Here is a 19583-nt window from a genome sequence, read left to right as displayed (position 1 = left end):
AAAAATGGAACAACTCTTTCGAAGTTCCTGATCTCAATTTAAACCTTGAATCTGGAACTTAGGAAGTGTGCACCATATATATCAATGACTTCAAGAACTGACTGGACTGCTTTCAAGTGGATTTTCACATTTTTTTTCTGCGAATGCAAACTTGCATTCTGTAATCCCGTGTAGAATAAACTGTATCTTTAGGGATTACAAGGAAATATTTTAGCCGCTACGCTACTTGATAACTCTGATCCACGTCGGGTCCTTCCTATGCCGCTCCTGTACCCTTCTTGCGGTGTAGCTGCGGTTGGGTGTCTACAAAACAACACTGGAGGGGGGATTTGAACCTCGCGGCGCCTCCGGTGTGAGAATATGAACTCGCTTTTGGTTGATGAAGATGAAAATGCAAGGTGGTTGTGTGTGTATGAGTGTGTTGAAAAGAGTGATTAATCTCTTCCTTGGACTATTTATAGCCCAAGGATAGGGTTTAGAGGTTTGTAGCTTTTGGTCGTTTATTGTTGGGAGTGGAGGAGGCCTGACTAGAATGGATGCCTTATATATGTCCCAGTAAGGATTGTCGAGGAATGTTCCAACGATCCTTTGACACGTACCCTAATTATTCCCATGATTGATCATTAATAGCTTTCATTATCACGTTCCTGGACTCGTGCCTCCCATGTTGTATTTTAGTTGGGCATTCTAGAATAGGTGACGCTGGGATACTTGGTCTCGGGGTGTACATGAGCCGGGCCCGTTCGACCCTAAACTGGGCTCTGGAGCTGGACCTAATCGGTCTCGGACCTGGGTTCAGTGAGTTAGACCTAACCAGTCCCAGACCGAGTGGTTTAGGACAAGGGTTGGTACCAGAGCCGGACCTAACCGGTCCGAGATTAAGTCATCTAGACTCGGGTTCGGTGAGGGTCTTATATATATCATATCACTACTTTCTTCTAGTTCATATGAATTCTATAAACAGCTCGGGACCTTACGAGTTATATTAACAACAGCTCCAATTTCCCGGACACTTAAATTAAGGATGAAAAGTGTGTGGTTATTATCTTCCTGAAAGAATTTGTACTTCCCATTTACACTTAAAGAACTAAAAACGAATATCCAAACGTGAAGCATGTGGCTGACTGGGTGCCTGCGGGCAAAGTGCCGATAGAAATCCTTGTAGAAAGCATCAAAATCATAGTCAAGTTGAGGATAATTACAAGGTTCATAGGCGCAAGATCTTTCATGCTCACATTTCACACCATAGCTCAATATTTCTTTGCACCCATACTTTCTATTCAAACAAGGGACTTTCTATCACGATGCTCCTCCATGATAAGGCAAGGAATATCACTGATCGACAAAAAGTAAGAAGGGCAGTCGTTATTATACTTGCTACAACAGCTGGAACAAACAGGGTGCCCCTTGATGCACTACAATTTAATTTAACAACCAAAAAACAAAAGATATATATGGATGCAGTCATTACACACCACATGTTCATTTAATGAACAATGAAAATGAATGAAAGTTGATTGCAAAAATTAGTAAGTTTCTCAAGACTTTTCCATTTTACTAACATAATTTACACAACACAACATTACTAAAAAAAGTAGAATAGACATCGGCTAAAAAATGATGTCTATGAACAAAAAAATCCGATGTCTTAGTGGGTGATATTAAAGACCCCCATTTACCATCGATTTTATACTGATGTTCAAGAAGACATATAACATTAGTTCTTAAAGATGTTAAATTTCTAATGCATATCTAATCTTTATATATTATCATAATATGATATTTTTATCAATTTAAACATATGTGAGATAAGCAAAATATTTCCATTTACCCATTAAAATGATGTTACTAATACCAGTAACAACGATTTTCAAGATAAACCAATGTAAAAATAACTTTTAACATCGGTTCTTTATTTCAAACCAATATCTATGGGTGACAAACTGATGTCTATAAAGCTTAATATTATCGGTTTTTTGTTTTAAGATATTTTATTATTGTAGTATTTAACATCGGTTTTATTCGATATTACTGATATCAATGTTCCAGTAAAACTGATGTATTAAGTTTTGATAGACATCGGTCTTTTATTAATGTACATTTTATAAATATAAATGCCAAAAATTTGCCCAAGAAACTCTCAAAATTAACTACTACTTTATATCAGTTGTCTATATATCTAACAACCAATATCCAAACATCAAGTACAACATTTTTATCTAATCCTAAAATCAAATACTGTACATATTCATCCATCTATTATAATTATTAATTATGCACTAGCTACAAGCACTAGTATAGAAAGGTCCTTCTGCGTCGCACTTTTTGCGTCGGTTGAATATAGAACTGACGCTTAAACAGACTTCTAGCATCGGTTGTAATTTTAACCGACGCCTTAAGCCATTTGTGCATGATCTGTTGCGTCGGTCATTGATACAGGCGATGCTTTTGACAATTTGTATCGTCGGGCTTTAAAACACCGACGCCTAAAATCACATATAGCGTCGGTCTTTATAATACCGATGATGTAGCTTCTACCTACAGCATCGGCATTTAAAATGCCGACGCTGTAGGTTTGGTTTAAAGCTTCGGCTTGTAAATGCCAACGCTACAAATTTGGTTTAAAGCGTCGGCATTTAATTGCCAACGCAGTAGATTTGGTTTAAAGCGTCATCTTCTAAATGCCGACGCTATAGGTTATGATTTTTTTTAAAATAATTTTTAGAACAAATTTAAATAATAAAAATTTTAAGTATAGTTATAAAATATGAAATAGAATTAATAAAATTATGGATGGGAAATTATTAAAATCATTAAAAAGTAGTAGAAAATTAAATATCTATGATAGTCATATACTAAACTCTAAATTCTTTTAAAATATAAAAGAAATTAAATAAAATAATTTTATAATTATAAAAGTATTGATATATCACCAAAAATTCTAATAATAAATTAACTAATTAATTTAAATATTAATAATTAGTAGATTTGAAATATTAGTTTTTAAATTTTTAAAATTAATTAAAATTTTAATTTTATATAAATAAACACACAAATGTTAACAATAAGTGGATAATGCACTAAATGCAAATACTCCCCCGGCCGGGTCCATAATACATGTCTTTTTTTAAAAAATCTTCCATAATAATTTTTTTAAACATAAATAATAATTTTCATCTTTACATATATTAATTATATTGTATATTATAATTAAAATTAATCATATAATATATAATTGTGTAGAGAATAGATATGTAGAAGTATTGTGCGATAATTAATCTCCAAGGGAGTATTTTTTAAAAAAATATTTTGAAAAATAAAATTTGAAAATAACTAACTTACTACAAAGAAACTAATAAATAATATTTATAAAAGCATTGTCATATATATGTTACGAGTGTATATTTATTTATCTGTAGTTAGTGTCGGGTTTTAAAATATAAATTATGAAATTTGTAGAAATATAATTTGTAGTTATGTAATTTAATAATTTTAAATTTTAGTAGTTATTTGATATCTTTAATAAATAAATGAAAAAATCTAATTAATTTTTTGAAGAATATTGGTATATTATTAGTACAAACAAGTATTATTTTAAAGTAAGTCTATAAGTATTTTAAATATTTAAAAAATATTGGTTTTTTATTAACAAAGCAGAAAGGGACTACCCTGTTCTTCCCCGCAGTCTTCTTTCCCGTTAATCTCTATCTCTCGGACTTAATTGAGAGAGAGAGATAGAGCGAGACAGAGATCATTTGTGAGATATTACTGGTTCGAATTCTATTCTGTTGTTTTATCTCCGTGTTTCTTTAAACATATTACTATAACACACACATACTTATGTTTGTATGTATATGTATGTATAATATACCGTTTTGAACTTTTGATGCTCAATTAGTTGATTAACTTGATTACGAAATTTTATTTTAAAATATTAACACCTATAATGTACCTGTACAATATTCAATATATCATATATTGTATAAATTAAATTAATAATTAATAATTAATTAATAATTAATAACTTAGCAATATAAGAATAATATTTTCACTCCCACTTGAGGAGATCGTACAAGACTCTCAAATACACTCTATTGCATATACAATCTCTTTGCTCCCGATCAACCTCTGCTTGGCTCTCCCCCGCTCTTGATCCTCTCCCTTATCACAACTGCACAACGATTAATTCCAAGGAATCAGTTCCCCTCTCACTGAACTTATTGTTCTCCAATCTTTTCTAGATTTTTGCTCTCCTGTCTCTTTCCCCACTCGATTTGTTGTTTGGTGCTGGCTTCACCAATTGATTTCTGGGTGCTGGGCTTCACCAATTGATTATCGGGCTTCACCAATTGATTATCACGCTTCACCAATTAATTGCTGGATTTATAGCTTGAGTTCACTACTTGATTTCACTTCTCTGTATCGCTCAAGTTAGGGTTTCTCTGGTATGTATATATCGTAGATTGTTTATAAACCGTAAAGTTGGGGCTTTTTCTTAATTCGACAAATATAATAAATATTTCCCATACTAATAACGGAACAACTCCAATACACAAGCATTATGTTATAGACAGGGGATTTAAATCTAGAAATGTCAGTTAGCTTAAGTACTAGTATTTAGCACCTAATTTTATAGAGCACATGATTCAGATATGAGTTTAAGCAAACATACTAAGGGTATCCATTAGATGATGTAATTCTTAAAAGTAAAAAATCTAAAAAATGACCAGCTATTTCTTCGACTGTCAGTATTTGACTATCAGTAGCTCATGATCAATTACAACTGATTTCATTTTTAATAATGCAATGATTCATGACCTTAATAGAAAATGTTCTATATCCCCTGATTTAATCTGATTGACAATGACCTACTGATTTAAATCTGATTTTAATGATACCCGGAAAATGCAGTAGTAGTGAAGAATTCTTAGTTTACGTTGAGATTTCATAATCAAAATTTCTTGGATATCTGGTTGTACAAATTTGGCTGAAATTCATAAATTTATTGCAATGTTTGAGAGTTTTATCTTCACTCAATCTAACATATTTTATAAGTCCGAAAAAGCTTACATATTTTATAGTCCGAAAAAGCTACCTGAAAGTATAAGTAAGCTCAGATCCTTTAAATATAAATATATCTCTCTGGTTGCTCAAGCTTATCTGAGTTCCATACGCCTTGAGGTTTCTATACTCACATTTTAATGACTATGACAATCTATTTGAGGGGTCAATCTTTGGGTTTTTTATAAATAAATTAAATATACAAATTTAGCATACTGTAATTTTCAAGGTTTCCATCCTATCTTTATTGTGATTAGGCATAAGCAACTTTGGGGAAACAAGTTATTTCTGGAAGCTGGTTAAAAAATTAATTACTTTGAAATGCCATCTTCGGTTTTGTATATATAGGTTAAACAAAGGAATTTTTGCACACTGTCAGTTTCAAGGTTTCCTTTCCATCACTGTTGTGATTAAATGTAAGTACCTGCGGAGAATAATGGTTCCAGCAATCTGATGTAGATACCTTACCAATAAAATCTACCAAATGTCAAAAGTTGCAACATTAACTATTAAGAGAACTTAAGGTTGATACCTATTAGTTAATTATTCAAATTGATTCCAATTTTAAAGTTGATCCAAGTTAGGCTTTTTAACGGGTGACTTGATATGCCATGACACAACCTTTCTTGTAATATTGCCCTTTTTGGCCTATTGCTTTTAAGGCTGACTTCTTAAATTTAAGAGCATAGAGGAAACACCAGCTCTAAGGGTAGTGTTGCTTATTTAATTAATACAAGTCATTTCTTCTGTTTTCATTTAATTTTTATGTATTTTGCCACTTTGGCACGTGACTTGGCAAAAGGAAAAATAGGACTTCCTTCAGAGTGTAAGCTGTATCACATTATTACCTAGGACATATCTAGGTGATTTAAGTCCTGCTAGTGGTCATCACATTCAAATAGTATCTGTTTATAAGCTCTAAGTTAGTTGCTGAGAAAACAAATGCAGCTTATGCTCAAAATATCAAGACTTTGAATGATGAGGGAGTGTGGCTTACGGTTTAAAGTAAACTTGAATCTTTTTTGCTATCAGTAAATTTAATTTCTCTATGCATGCCAAATTTCTAGATGCTTGTATAATGATGACTCTTACAAACATTTGTTTGACTTCTGTGGTACATATTCATTTAATACTGCAGTAAATATTATTATTACTGAGATATTAAAGATAATGTATAGTCTTTTCAGTCTATTTACTTAATCTATTGATCCACTTTGCTGTTAAACTTTTGTTTAATGTTATCTCTTCCTTTGGTAAACTGCAACGACGATTTACGTTAAATAATTTGACTTCTGGGATTCCCTTGCACCCACGTCTGCAGTTCTGTATACAAATTGATTATCATTATTCTCATATGGCATTTAATAAGTCAAAGCCAATAACAATGGAAAGAATCAGGAGAACTAGAAGGGATGCATAAGAAGAAAACAATATTCATAATGACTGATCTAATTTATTGCTTCTTTAGACTCTATGAATCAAGTTAATGCTCTTTGTATTAACAGAAAGAGAGGTTTCTTTTCTGGTATATTTTTTGAATTTAGAGTGTATGTGTTGTTTCTTTTCTATGTTGTATGTTTCTTTTCCAGTGCCCCATTTGTTTTCATTTTAGAAAAACTACGGCTTACCATCAATTAGTATTACTATTTTTAACTTTTACCCATCTATGGTCTCTGCTTTAGAATTGCCAAATGTTATATATGGGTATCACAATATCACCGTTGATAAAATTAAAATTAAATAAATAAATATTCTATGTAAAATTAAATTAATTTTACTCAAATTAAGTAAAAGTGTTATAGACTTATAGTGATCCTCCTTCTCCTTCAAGATTTAAGCAATCTTGTTTTACTGTTGTTAATGATGTCTGGGGTCTGGTCCTATTAAGAAGTAGCTAATAACATTTGATGATATTGAGGGCTTCACTGTGTATGGAATACAACCAACAATCTTGATTATCAATATATACATTATGCCATCTGAAAGACAACTAACAAATGATGTTTGTACACGGAGATACTATCCGAAGGTGTTGCAGTTTGCAAAAACCAGTGATGGTGGCAATAAATATGCTAGAAAGCATGATTGATCGTGGCACTAACAAGTGCAGAAATATCTGACATTGCTTATTGGAAGTAATTGTTCCAAGATCTCCGAGGCATCTGGTTAAAGTTGATAAACTGTCTTGCCTATTGGAAGTAATTGTTCAAGAACAATTTGGTAAGTCCACATTTGATTGATCTGGATATTAATTTTATATTTTCCATAAAACCTGTTATAGTAGTGCATATAGTGGCATTGAGAACTGAGTCAAGTCTACCCGTAAGCGATAGTTCTGCTAGACAGTTCATTAAATACAAGGTTTACAAAGTCATTTCCTTTCATTGGTTTTGACCTAAGTATAAGATCTTATACATAGGTCAAAATTAAAATTTTCATTTTCCCCAGATATTTCTCCTCTCTGTCTCTTTTCCTCTTCCACTCACCCCCTTCACCTCACCCACTCGCATCTCTTAATTTTCCCTCTCCCTAATCCCCACTCTCAACGCACTCATCTCTCAAACACACTAGTTGGTTTAGTCTATGTAACATTATGTCTGTTAGCAAAAGGATAAACCTATAGTGTTATAAGCCCCATCTTTCAGTAACATACAATATTAGTATCTCTTGTCATGACTGGTTGGCCTCTTTTTACATGGAGACCTACTTAATTAAACTATAAAATCTAAAAAGTAGAAACTATTAACCAGTAACTTCATTTAGACCAGGTAAGAACGGTATCCTGATACAGTATAGGTTGTGTTTCAGTACTTCAGTCTTCCATATACATATTGGTCTTTCTATATATTTACTATAGACCGATATCCAGCATTTTGAGATTTGAGAAGCCCTAACTAATTATATTCACTGTTGATGTTTCAAAAATGAGTATATTCTAACTGGTAAGAGATCTGTTAGCTATTTATCTGTATAAATGGTTTCCTTTTCAATTGGTGTAGGTATTTCTACTTGACTAAATCTTACAATTTGGATGGAAAGAGAGCCGAGGTGGATTCTTTGTACCGTCGTGCTTGCTCTCTTACTGATACTTCCCTCAAGAGGCTTCAAAGTTCAACCACTGTTGATCAGGTTCGTACTCCCAAAGAACTCCATTTTATGTTGTCATGTGTTCATGCATTGCATGTCCTTCCAAGATAATAGAATAAGCTGTTTTGATTTAATCTAAATATGAGGCGCATAGTTTTTAATTTTCTGTCTTGAACATTTAAATGATCATTTATGTCAGGGGATATCAGGCACTTTTTATGCCTTTGCTAGGAAACTTGCATGCGTCTTTATCACATTTCTTTGCAAAGTGTATAAAAAACTTGGAAAAAGTTGATCTAGTTGTTTGAGAGGGAAACAAGTGCCATTAGCAAATTTTGTTGTCTGAGAATGTAAGGATGTGACCTTATGTTTCTTAACAGAGATATTATTTCTGAGTTTTACTCACAAGTATCAATAGATGATCTCTTTATATTATCTTTTTTCTTCCTTTTAGCAGGAAGTAGAAAATGTGGTTAAAGCTTGTACAAAAGTAAATGGTACGTGGAAGCCAATATAAGAGTAGCATATCCTCCGGTGGATCTTGGAAAACAAAAGTAAAGTATATGTATGGAGAAGCATAAAACCATTTCTTACCTTGTTATTTCAAATATTTAATTAAAATATATAATCTTCGTGTTGATTATAATTTGCATGATTGTGAATTTATTATTTTTTGAACATTTCAGAGAAAAATGAGAACTGATGGTCAAGCATTTAAAAGCATCTCATGTTCGTGTCAAAAGACAGGATGTAGTTTTGCGATCCCGTTTTGCAGAAAGAAAAAAGGCGACTTGAAAATTTTAAAGTAGTTGTTAGGGGAGACATAATATGTGTTATTTTATCTGTAAGGGAACCATAATCGAAAGAGTTGGATGGTATGTATAATTTAATATATACTTTTCTCCCACGAATGGTATAATTAAATTTTCTAAATTTATTGTAATATATAATTTTTAAGTTGTACAATTTAATTTTCTGTTTTACTGTATTTTTGGGATATTAGTATTAATTATATAATGGAACATATTTATAGAAAATATATAAAATATCAATGGAAAACAGGAAAAAATAAATTTTTTGTTACAAAAAGCGTCGGCATTCTAGCTAACCGTAGCTATTGATGAGAAGCAAATGTGTCGGTATTTCTGCTAATTAATGTATTTGGTGAGAAGAAATAGTGTCGGTTAAATAGCACGACGTATATCATGAAAACCTGTTGCATCGGCATTTTAATCAACCGACGCAACAAGTGACAACCAACAGCGTCGGCATTTGAGATGATCGACGCAATTAATCAAACCAAGAATGTCGGCATTTTGTCCAACCGACGCATAGCAATGTAACAAATAGCGTCGGTTATATATATAGCACCGACGCTATAAGTTAACCTACAGCGTCGGTTGATGACCCTATGACGTGTGTTGCTTAACCGACGCAATTAATGTTTGTGTGTCGCTCATTTAACCGACGCTGTAGGTCCATACCTATAGCGTCTCCCACACTTACTTCGCCACTTGACCGACACCTTAGTGTTGTTTTGACCGACGCTAAAAGTCCAGTCTGTACTAGTGAAGATTCAACAACATGCAAACCTTCTTGTTCCAAGCCTCTGAACTATTTCAATGAGTGCTTCTAATTCTAAACTTCAAAATTTAAAATTCCCAAATTATGCGCTGGAAATAATTCTGCGCTAGGAAGGATCTGGTTGCTTAGCCTTTTGTTTCTCCTGTACAAATATCAAGCGTGTTTACATGCTTAGAAATTTTGGAATTCATAGTGTATACGAACTAAGTTAAGTGTCACCACTAACCGGTTTAATTTAGATAAATAGACACATAAAAAATAAATGAAGGTAAGATATAGCATAAAATTTTATTTAGTAGCTTACTATAACTGCTTAGAAGAAGATGGATATTAAACTCCATACATGTGTGAAGCACTCAACAGCAGCTTGAAATTCTTTACGCCAGAAAGCAACATCCCCTTTTTTCTATGAGTTTATAGTTTCATGAATCTGATTTATCCACATCTGAAATGACAGCTGCATCCAGATAAAACAAACTAGTGAGAACATAAATTACTGCATAGAAAATTTGGTGGATATCAGAACATGCTATGTCTAAAACTGGTCCATTCATAGTTCAAGTCTTAGATCCCAAGTAAGAATGTAAAGCCAATATACAGGCAAGGAATTAACGAAAATATAAGAACATGTCATATTTTCAAATAAACTTCTAACAAGACAAAAAGGTATTTGAAAATGCCAAGTCTAAAACTGGTCCATTCATAGTTCAAGTCTTAGATCCCAAGTAAGCATGTAAATCCAATATACATGCAAGGTATAAATGAAAATATAAGAACATGTCATATTTTCAAATAAACTTCTAACAAGACAAAAAGGTATTTGATAGGTTTAAGAGCTGAAAAATGAATTCTCTTTTAATATAAAGAGAGTGGACATTCATAGAGTTACATATCTTGTACATATTAATGATCCGATTTTCACCATTCAAGGTTCCATCCAATTTTAATCATCTCCTTTTAATTTGTCGTTGCTCCCTACAACAGATAACTATAAAGACCTTCTTTTACTTCTATATGTTCTCACCTAAGCGAATCCACCCACTCATAAGCAGATTATAAATGTTCAAACAAACTGGACTATTAAGGAACATTACAATAATCAAAGAGCTTAAGACTTTCCTATTGCCCAACATAACAAATGTTTTACAACCTTCTCTGCTATAATATCCCCAGAACTACTCCCTACCATTAGTTGACATCTGAAAACTTACTAACACGACATACCAACTACAAATGAAACAGGAAGCACGGTCTATGTTTCTATGGTCATGACAACAACATACACTAGCCATTTCAAGAACTATAATCCCTTAAGTTAGCAGCAGTAAGTATCGTGAAAAAATGAGCCCATTGTAGGACTTTCTAGAGCATTCATTATAAACACAACAAATATCATATAAGCTTAAAAAGTAAAAAAATTACTAAGCTATATTCAAGATTCCAATGGCATAAAAGCACCCCCAATCACTAAAACTAAGCAAGTTGATTTCTATTACCCAAAATCTTCATTATTATCTCATTACCCACTATTCTCAAAAAGGTGTCGTACCTCAGCTTTCTTGAAGTGGGCATAAAGGTCATCGATGTATTCGACAATGATAAATATCACTTAGTCACCTGGTTGAACCATATATTCTAAGAATAACAGATAAAAAAACATGCATATAGTCAATTTTCGAGTTTCTAATCTAACAACCTAAATAATCTAACAAGGATTAACAATTACTATATACATACTATGGGTCAATTGCTACATTTTCCAATTTGGGCACAATTATTTTCAGACCTAGCAACTTGGCCTCGACCATCAAAGACACCACCATTGAGCGTCAAGGCATCGATTTGTTGGAAAATGATCCATCTGTCCTGTGATTTGAGCTGGTTGAGGTCTATATGAGCCTTCAAATTTCCTTGAAACTCAACTGTAATGGGAGCTTTACAGGAACCGAGGAATGTCATCGGCCCAGAAGCATATTATCCTGGTGGAACCACTGGCAAGCACTTGTAAGAGCCTGTAGAAAAATCAAATATGCAACACAAATTTAATTTCATAAACTAAACATTTCAATACAATAATAACAATGATAACAATGTCACCTTATTATTGACATCCAGATTAAGAAAAACAAAAATGCTTGAATATGATAATGTAATCTTACTTATATACTGATCAAAAGGGAGCCTGAGATGACCACACCAAATCGCCAATTGTCATGGATCCGAGCTCCCCAGAAAACCTAGACCTAACTGTAACTGTATGTGTCTTAACTTCCCTGGGCCCGACGACCGCCATTAGAGGAATCTTTTGTTTTTCGGCATTTCTGATGAGCTTCGGAAGACGCTCACCACTGCAAACTTTAGCCTGAATACTATTAGCTTTCATCTTTCTGGTCACCTCTTTACAGTAGTCCAACTGTAGAAAAGCACAACCTCTTCTTATACTAATATAACTTTTTGGTAAACCAAATAAACAACTTAAATCTTGTAAAAAATGTTTGGTAGATGGGCTGATGGAAGTTAAATGTATAATCATGCAAGAACTTACCTACATGTCTGTGACGGGCAAAATTCTAGCTTGAATTGGAGAAATCCATAATGGAAAATCTCCAGCATAGTGCTCTATCAGCACTCTGAAAAATCGCTCCAGGGACCCGAGAACTGCTCTATGAATCATGATGGGGCGCTTTTTTCCCGAGTCAGAATCAACATATGTAATGTCAAAACGTTGAGGTAAATTAAAATCAACCTACATATGAACACGAACACTGATTTAACTAAGAACAACATATTATCTGTTTGCCAAAAGAAGTGCAGATTAAACTATACTAGTAAACAATTCAAAGAGCACAAAAATTCTCATTGCTACGCAAAAACCATTTAATTATCAATATCACTACAAGAAATCTGGCCATTTACGACGGGTTTTTTGAACTGAAATCGTCGTAATTGAGCCATTTACGATGGAAAAAATCATCCTTTTTGGTCGAGTAGTAAGTTCGTTTTTTCGTCACAAGTTAAAATTACGTCGCAAGTTAGGAAGGAGGGGCCCACATACTCAATAAAATAATAAATCTACTTACGACGGAATTTATCGTCGTAAGATACTATAATACGACGAATAATAACGTCGTAAGTTATGAACTTACGACGGAAAAAATATCGCTTATTACTTTACGGGACCCACTTTTAATGAAATAAAATATAATTTTATGACAAAAGAATTCATCATAAGTTAGAAAGTTACAACAGAAAAAATGTCGTATTTTAGAAGGTGGGGTCTACAAGCCGGGAAATGAAAATTCAAAAAGAAAATTTAAAAATGAAAATGTATACATTACGACGGGATATATGAAGAACAACCGTCGTAAGTTTGTTTTTCCAGGAAAATTACGACGGAATATTTGAAGAACAATCGTCGTAAGTTTATTTTTCCAGACTAACCAAATACTAATATTTCAGTATCTAGCCATTTTCGGCTTCCAATTTAAATTCTAAACCTGCCAAAATCTTATGCAATCGCAAACTTAAAACAAACTCTAAACCTCGCAATCAAGTCATAATACATAATTTATATTAGTTATACCGTAAATCCATACTAATTCACAATCAAAAGTAGAAAGCAAACTAAAATTCAGTTTACAAACCAAATTATGTTTACAAGCACAACTTAGTTATCTTACAAACATTCAAATACATAAAGCTAATATTAACCCCTAATGACTGGACCACCATGAGGGACATGATCATAAAAAGAACCGCTCATGTCACGATCTTCATCCGGCTCGGTACTCTCGTCATTGCTCTCACCATCATAATTAGGTTATGTGATTGATCATTGGTAGCAGTCCATATATAATTGTGTTAATTAAATTTTACCAACCAAGAATCGTAATTCCTAACCTCAAGTTTGTCCTCTTTAGAAGAAAAACTCTCACCAGCTCTCTCTAAAAAGTCAAGTGCTTGGTGTTAATGATGATGCATGCATGCTTTAAATATACTAAAAACATTGTCAATGGCTTTAATATATTTTATTTAAAACGAGATAGAGAGACTATAGGGCTCAGACCAAGACAAGGAGAAACATGTATTATTCCTCCCAATATCCCAGTCCATGATATTTATATAAATATATGATTAGGGATATATTAGTATTTGGTTGGGGGATAACATGCACCAAAATCTTATAAACTTGGTTGTTTTCTCTTTGGGTATTTCCCTGCAAGTGTGCTTCCGGAGCCTATTTGTGTCTGTTTTTTTACAATTTTAAATTGCATAAGGAAATGTTAATAATCAAGATATAGGAAATCAAGGTAATCTTTCATGGGTGCTAAGCTGGCCTATTTAAGTTTCGAGTTAATTAGGCGGCCTTTATGTTTCCAGCTTCCAACAATTATTCAGGAATGATTTCAAGTGACGAGGCATAAAAAAAAATAAAACTAAATAAAAAATCAAATTGATCAATTACAACTGATTTCATTTTTAATAATGCAATGATTCATGACCTTAATAGAAAATGTTCTATATCCCCTGATTTAATCTGATTGACAATGACCTACTGATTTAAATCTGATTTTAATGATACCCGGAAAATGCAGTAGTAGTGAAGAATTCTTAGTTTACGTTGAGATTTCATAATCAAAATTTCTTGGATATCTGGTTGTACAAATTTGGCTGAAATTCATAAATTTATTGCAATGTTTGAGAGTTTTATCTTCACTCAATCTAACATATTTTATAAGTCCGAAAAAGCTTACATATTTTATAGTCCGAAAAAGCTACCTGAAAGTATAAGTAAGCTCAGATCCTTTAAATATAAATATATCTCTCTGGTTGCTCAAGCTTATCTGAGTTCCATACGCCTTGAGGTTTCTATACTCACATTTTAATGACTATGACAATCTATTTGAGGGGTCAATCTTTGGGTTTTTTATAAATAAATTAAATATACAAATTTAGCATACTGTAATTTTCAAGGTTTCCATCCTATCTTTATTGTGATTAGGCATAAGCAACTTTGGGGAAACAAGTTATTTCTGGAAGCTGGTTAAAAAATTAATTACTTTGAAATGCCATCTTCGGTTTTGTATATATAGGTTAAACAAAGGAATTTTTGCACACTGTCAGTTTCAAGGTTTCCTTTCCATCACTGTTGTGATTAAATGTAAGTACCTGCGGAGAATAATGGTTCCAGCAATCTGATGTAGATACCTTACCAATAAAATCTACCAAATGTCAAAAGTTGCAACATTAACTATTAAGAGAACTTAAGGTTGATACCTATTAGTTAATTATTCAAATTGATTCCAATTTTAAAGTTGATCCAAGTTAGGCTTTTTAACGGGTGACTTGATATGCCATGACACAACCTTTCTTGTAATATTGCCCTTTTTGGCCTATTGCTTTTAAGGCTGACTTCTTAAATTTAAGAGCATAGAGGAAACACCAGCTCTAAGGGTAGTGTTGCTTATTTAATTAATACAAGTCATTTCTTCTGTTTTCATTTAATTTTTATGTATTTTGCCACTTTGGCACGTGACTTGGCAAAAGGAAAAATAGGACTTCCTTCAGAGTGTAAGCTGTATCACATTATTACCTAGGACATATCTAGGTGATTTAAGTCCTGCTAGTGGTCATCACATTCAAATAGTATCTGTTTATAAGCTCTAAGTTAGTTGCTGAGAAAACAAATGCAGCTTATGCTCAAAATATCAAGACTTTGAATGATGAGGGAGTGTGGCTTACGGTTTAAAGTAAACTTGAATCTTTTTTGCTATCAGTAAATTTAATTTCTCTATGCATGCCAAATTTCTAGATGCTTGTATAATGATGACTCTTACAAACATTTGTTTGACTTCTGTGGTACATATTCATTTAATACTGCAGTAAATATTATTATTACTGAGATATTAAAGATAATGTATAGTCTTTTCAGTCTATTTACTTAATCTATTGATCCACTTTGCTGTTAAACTTTTGTTTAATGTTATCTCTTCCTTTGGTAAACTGCAACGACGATTTACGTTAAATAATTTGACTTCTGGGATTCCCTTGCACCCACGTCTGCAGTTCTGTATACAAATTGATTATCATTATTCTCATATGGCATTTAATAAGTCAAAGCCAATAACAATGGAAAGAATCAGGAGAACTAGAAGGGATGCATAAGAAGAAAACAATATTCATAATGACTGATCTAATTTATTGCTTCTTTAGACTCTATGAATCAAGTTAATGCTCTTTGTATTAACAGAAAGAGAGGTTTCTTTTCTGGTATATTTTTTGAATTTAGAGTGTATGTGTTGTTTCTTTTCTATGTTGTATGTTTCTTTTCCAGTGCCCCATTTGTTTTCATTTTAGAAAAACTACGGCTTACCATCAATTAGTATTACTATTTTTAACTTTTACCCATCTATGGTCTCTGCTTTAGAATTGCCAAATGTTATATATGGGTATCACAATATCACCGTTGATAAAATTAAAATTAAATAAATAAATATTCTATGTAAAATTAAATTAATTTTACTCAAATTAAGTAAAAGTGTTATAGACTTATAGTGATCCTCCTTCTCCTTCAAGATTTAAGCAATCTTGTTTTACTGTTGTTAATGATGTCTGGGGTCTGGTCCTATTAAGAAGTAGCTAATAACATTTGATGATATTGAGGGCTTCACTGTGTATGGAATACAACCAACAATCTTGATTATCAATATATACATTATGCCATCTGAAAGACAACTAACAAATGATGTTTGTACACGGAGATACTATCCGAAGGTGTTGCAGTTTGCAAAAACCAGTGATGGTGGCAATAAATATGCTAGAAAGCATGATTGATCGTGGCACTAACAAGTGCAGAAATATCTGACATTGCTTATTGGAAGTAATTGTTCCAAGATCTCCGAGGCATCTGGTTAAAGTTGATAAACTGTCTTGCCTATTGGAAGTAATTGTTCAAGAACAATTTGGTAAGTCCACATTTGATTGATCTGGATATTAATTTTATATTTTCCATAAAACCTGTTATAGTAGTGCATATAGTGGCATTGAGAACTGAGTCAAGTCTACCCGTAAGCGATAGTTCTGCTAGACAGTTCATTAAATACAAGGTTTACAAAGTCATTTCCTTTCATTGGTTTTGACCTAAGTATAAGATCTTATACATAGGTCAAAATTAAAATTTTCATTTTCCCCAGATATTTCTCCTCTCTGTCTCTTTTCCTCTTCCACTCACCCCCTTCACCTCACCCACTCGCATCTCTTAATTTTCCCTCTCCCTAATCCCCACTCTCAACGCACTCATCTCTCAAACACACTAGTTGGTTTAGTCTATGTAACATTATGTCTGTTAGCAAAAGGATAAACCTATAGTGTTATAAGCCCCATCTTTCAGTAACATACAATATTAGTATCTCTTGTCATGACTGGTTGGCCTCTTTTTACATGGAGACCTACTTAATTAAACTATAAAATCTAAAAAGTAGAAACTATTAACCAGTAACTTCATTTAGACCAGGTAAGAACGGTATCCTGATACAGTATAGGTTGTGTTTCAGTACTTCAGTCTTCCATATACATATTGGTCTTTCTATATATTTACTATAGACCGATATCCAGCATTTTGAGATTTGAGAAGACCTAACTAATTATATTCACTGTTGATGTTTCAAAAATGAGTATATTCTAACTGGTAAGAGATCTGTTAGCTATTTATCTGTATAAATGGTTTCCTTTTCAATTGGTGTAGGTATTTCTACTTGACTAAATCTTACAATTTGGATGGAAAGAGAGCCGAGGTGGATTCTTTGTACCGTCGTGCTTGCTCTCTTACTGATACTTCCCTCAAGAGGCTTCAAAGTTCAACCACTGTTGATCAGGTTCGTACTCCCAAAGAACTCCATTTTATGTTGTCATGTGTTCATGCATTGCATGTCCTTCCAAGATAATAGAATAAGCTGTTTTGATTTAATCTAAATATGAGGCGCATAGTTTTTAATTTTCTGTCTTGAACATTTAAATGATCATTTATGTCAGGGGATATCAGGCACTTTTTATGCCTTTGCTAGGAAACTTGCATGCGTCTTTATCACATTTCTTTGCAAAGTGTATAAAAAACTTGGAAAAAGTTGATCTAGTTGTTTGAGAGGGAAACAAGTGCCATTAGCAAATTTTGTTGTCTGAGAATGTAAGGATGTGACCTTATGTTTCTTAACAGAGATATTATTTCTGAGTTTTACTCACAAGTATCAATAGATGATCTCTTTATATTATCTTTTTTCTTCCTTTTAGCAGGAAGTAGAAAATGTGGTTAAAGCTTGTACAAAAGTAAATGGTACGTGGAAGCCAATATAAGAGTAGCATATCCTCCGGTGGATCTTGGAAAACAAAAGTAAAGTATATGTATGGAGAAGCATAAAACCATTTCTTACCTTGTTATTTCAAATATTTAATTAAAATATATAATCTTCGTGTTGATTATAATTTGCATGATTGTGAATTTATTATTTTTTGAACATTTCAGAGAAAAATGAGAACTGATGGTCAAGCATTTAAAAGCATCTCATGTTCGTGTCAAAAGACAGGATGTAGTTTTGCGATCCCGTTTTGCAGAAAGAAAAAAGGCGACTTGAAAATTTTAAAGTAGTTGTTAGGGGAGACATAATATGTGTTATTTTATCTGTAAGGGAACCATAATCGAAAGAGTTGGATGGTATGTATAATTTAATATATACTTTTCTCCCACGAATGGTATAATTAAATTTTCTAAATTTATTGTAATATATAATTTTTAAGTTGTACAATTTAATTTTCTGTTTTACTGTATTTTTGGGATATTAGTATTAATTATATAATGGAACATATTTATAGAAAATATATAAAATATCAATGGAAAACAGGAAAAAATAAATTTTTTGTTACAAAAAGCGTCGGCATTCTAGCTAACCGTAGCTATTGATGAGAAGCAAATGTGTCGGTATTTCTGCTAATTAATGTATTTGGTGAGAAGAAATAGTGTCGGTTAAATAGCACGACGTATATCATGAAAACCTGTTGCATCGGCATTTTAATCAACCGACGCAACAAGTGACAACCAACAGCGTCGGCATTTGAGATGATCGACGCAATTAATCAAACCAAGAATGTCGGCATTTTGTCCAACCGACGCATAGCAATGTAACAAATAGCGTCGGTTATATATATAGCACCGACGCTATAAGTTAACCTACAGCGTCGGTTGATGACCCTATGACGTGTGTTGCTTAACCGACGCAATTAATGTTTGTGTGTCGCTCATTTAACCGACGCTGTAGGTCCATACCTATAGCGTCTCCCACACTTACTTCGCCACTTGACCGACACCTTAGTGTTGTTTTGACCGACGCTAAAAGTCCAGTCTGTACTAGTGAAGATTCAACAACATGCAAACCTTCTTGTTCCAAGCCTCTGAACTATTTCAATGAGTGCTTCTAATTCTAAACTTCAAAATTTAAAATTCCCAAATTATGCGCTGGAAATAATTCTGCGCTAGGAAGGATCTGGTTGCTTAGCCTTTTGTTTCTCCTGTACAAATATCAAGCGTGTTTACATGCTTAGAAATTTTGGAATTCATAGTGTATACGAACTAAGTTAAGTGTCACCACTAACCGGTTTAATTTAGATAAATAGACACATAAAAAATAAATGAAGGTAAGATATAGCATAAAATTTTATTTAGTAGCTTACTATAACTGCTTAGAAGAAGATGGATATTAAACTCCATACATGTGTGAAGCACTCAACAGCAGCTTGAAATTCTTTACGCCAGAAAGCAACATCCCCTTTTTTCTATGAGTTTATAGTTTCATGAATCTGAT

The 19583-nt window shown here is 32.9% G+C and overlaps 1 protein-coding gene and 2 long non-coding RNA genes across 3 annotated transcripts; 2 read left to right on the top strand and 1 right to left on the bottom strand.

The window, feature by feature from the left end:
- The first annotated feature begins 6884 nt into the window (after positions 1-6884).
- LOC141724342 (uncharacterized) lies at positions 6885-9015 on the top strand. The gene is made up of 4 exons (XR_012576599.1): positions 6885-7281; positions 8061-8190; positions 8348-8713; positions 8835-9015. It is a non-coding gene; the product is annotated as an uncharacterized LOC141724342 (long non-coding RNA).
- Positions 9016-11902: 2887 nt separating this feature from the next.
- Positions 11903-16141, bottom strand: LOC141659787 (threonine--tRNA ligase, chloroplastic/mitochondrial 2-like). Its single transcript, XM_074466714.1, has 4 exons — positions 16138-16141; positions 14902-14954; positions 12282-12478; positions 11903-12182 (listed from the first exon to the last, which is right to left on the bottom strand). Exons 1-4 carry the CDS (start codon positions 16139-16141, stop codon positions 11903-11905), a joined length of 534 nt encoding a protein of 177 aa, XP_074322815.1.
- A 159-nt stretch (positions 16142-16300) lies between these two features.
- On the top strand, positions 16301-18431 carry LOC141724354 (uncharacterized). Its single transcript, XR_012576615.1, has 4 exons — positions 16301-16697; positions 17477-17606; positions 17764-18129; positions 18251-18431. It is a non-coding gene; the product is annotated as an uncharacterized LOC141724354 (long non-coding RNA).
- The last annotated feature ends 1152 nt before the right edge of the window (positions 18432-19583 follow it).

This window comes from Apium graveolens, chromosome 5, assembly GCF_009905375.1.
Source record: "Apium graveolens cultivar Ventura chromosome 5, ASM990537v1, whole genome shotgun sequence".
Lineage (NCBI taxonomy): Eukaryota > Viridiplantae > Streptophyta > Magnoliopsida > Apiales > Apiaceae > Apium > Apium graveolens.
This window is presented reverse-complemented; position numbering and strand designations above follow the sequence as displayed.

Bases quoted from the DNA above. Each gene is read 5' to 3' on its own strand.
- LOC141659787 (XM_074466714.1), bottom strand. The intron at 12,479-14,901 runs GTACTTACATTT...GTTCATATGTAG, and splicing joins GGAACCATTATTCTCCGCAG to GTTGATTTTAATTTACCTCA. The intron at 12,183-12,281 runs GTAGGTAAGTTC...TTTACCAAAAAG, and splicing joins ATTTTGCCCGTCACAGACAT to TTATATTAGTATAAGAAGAG.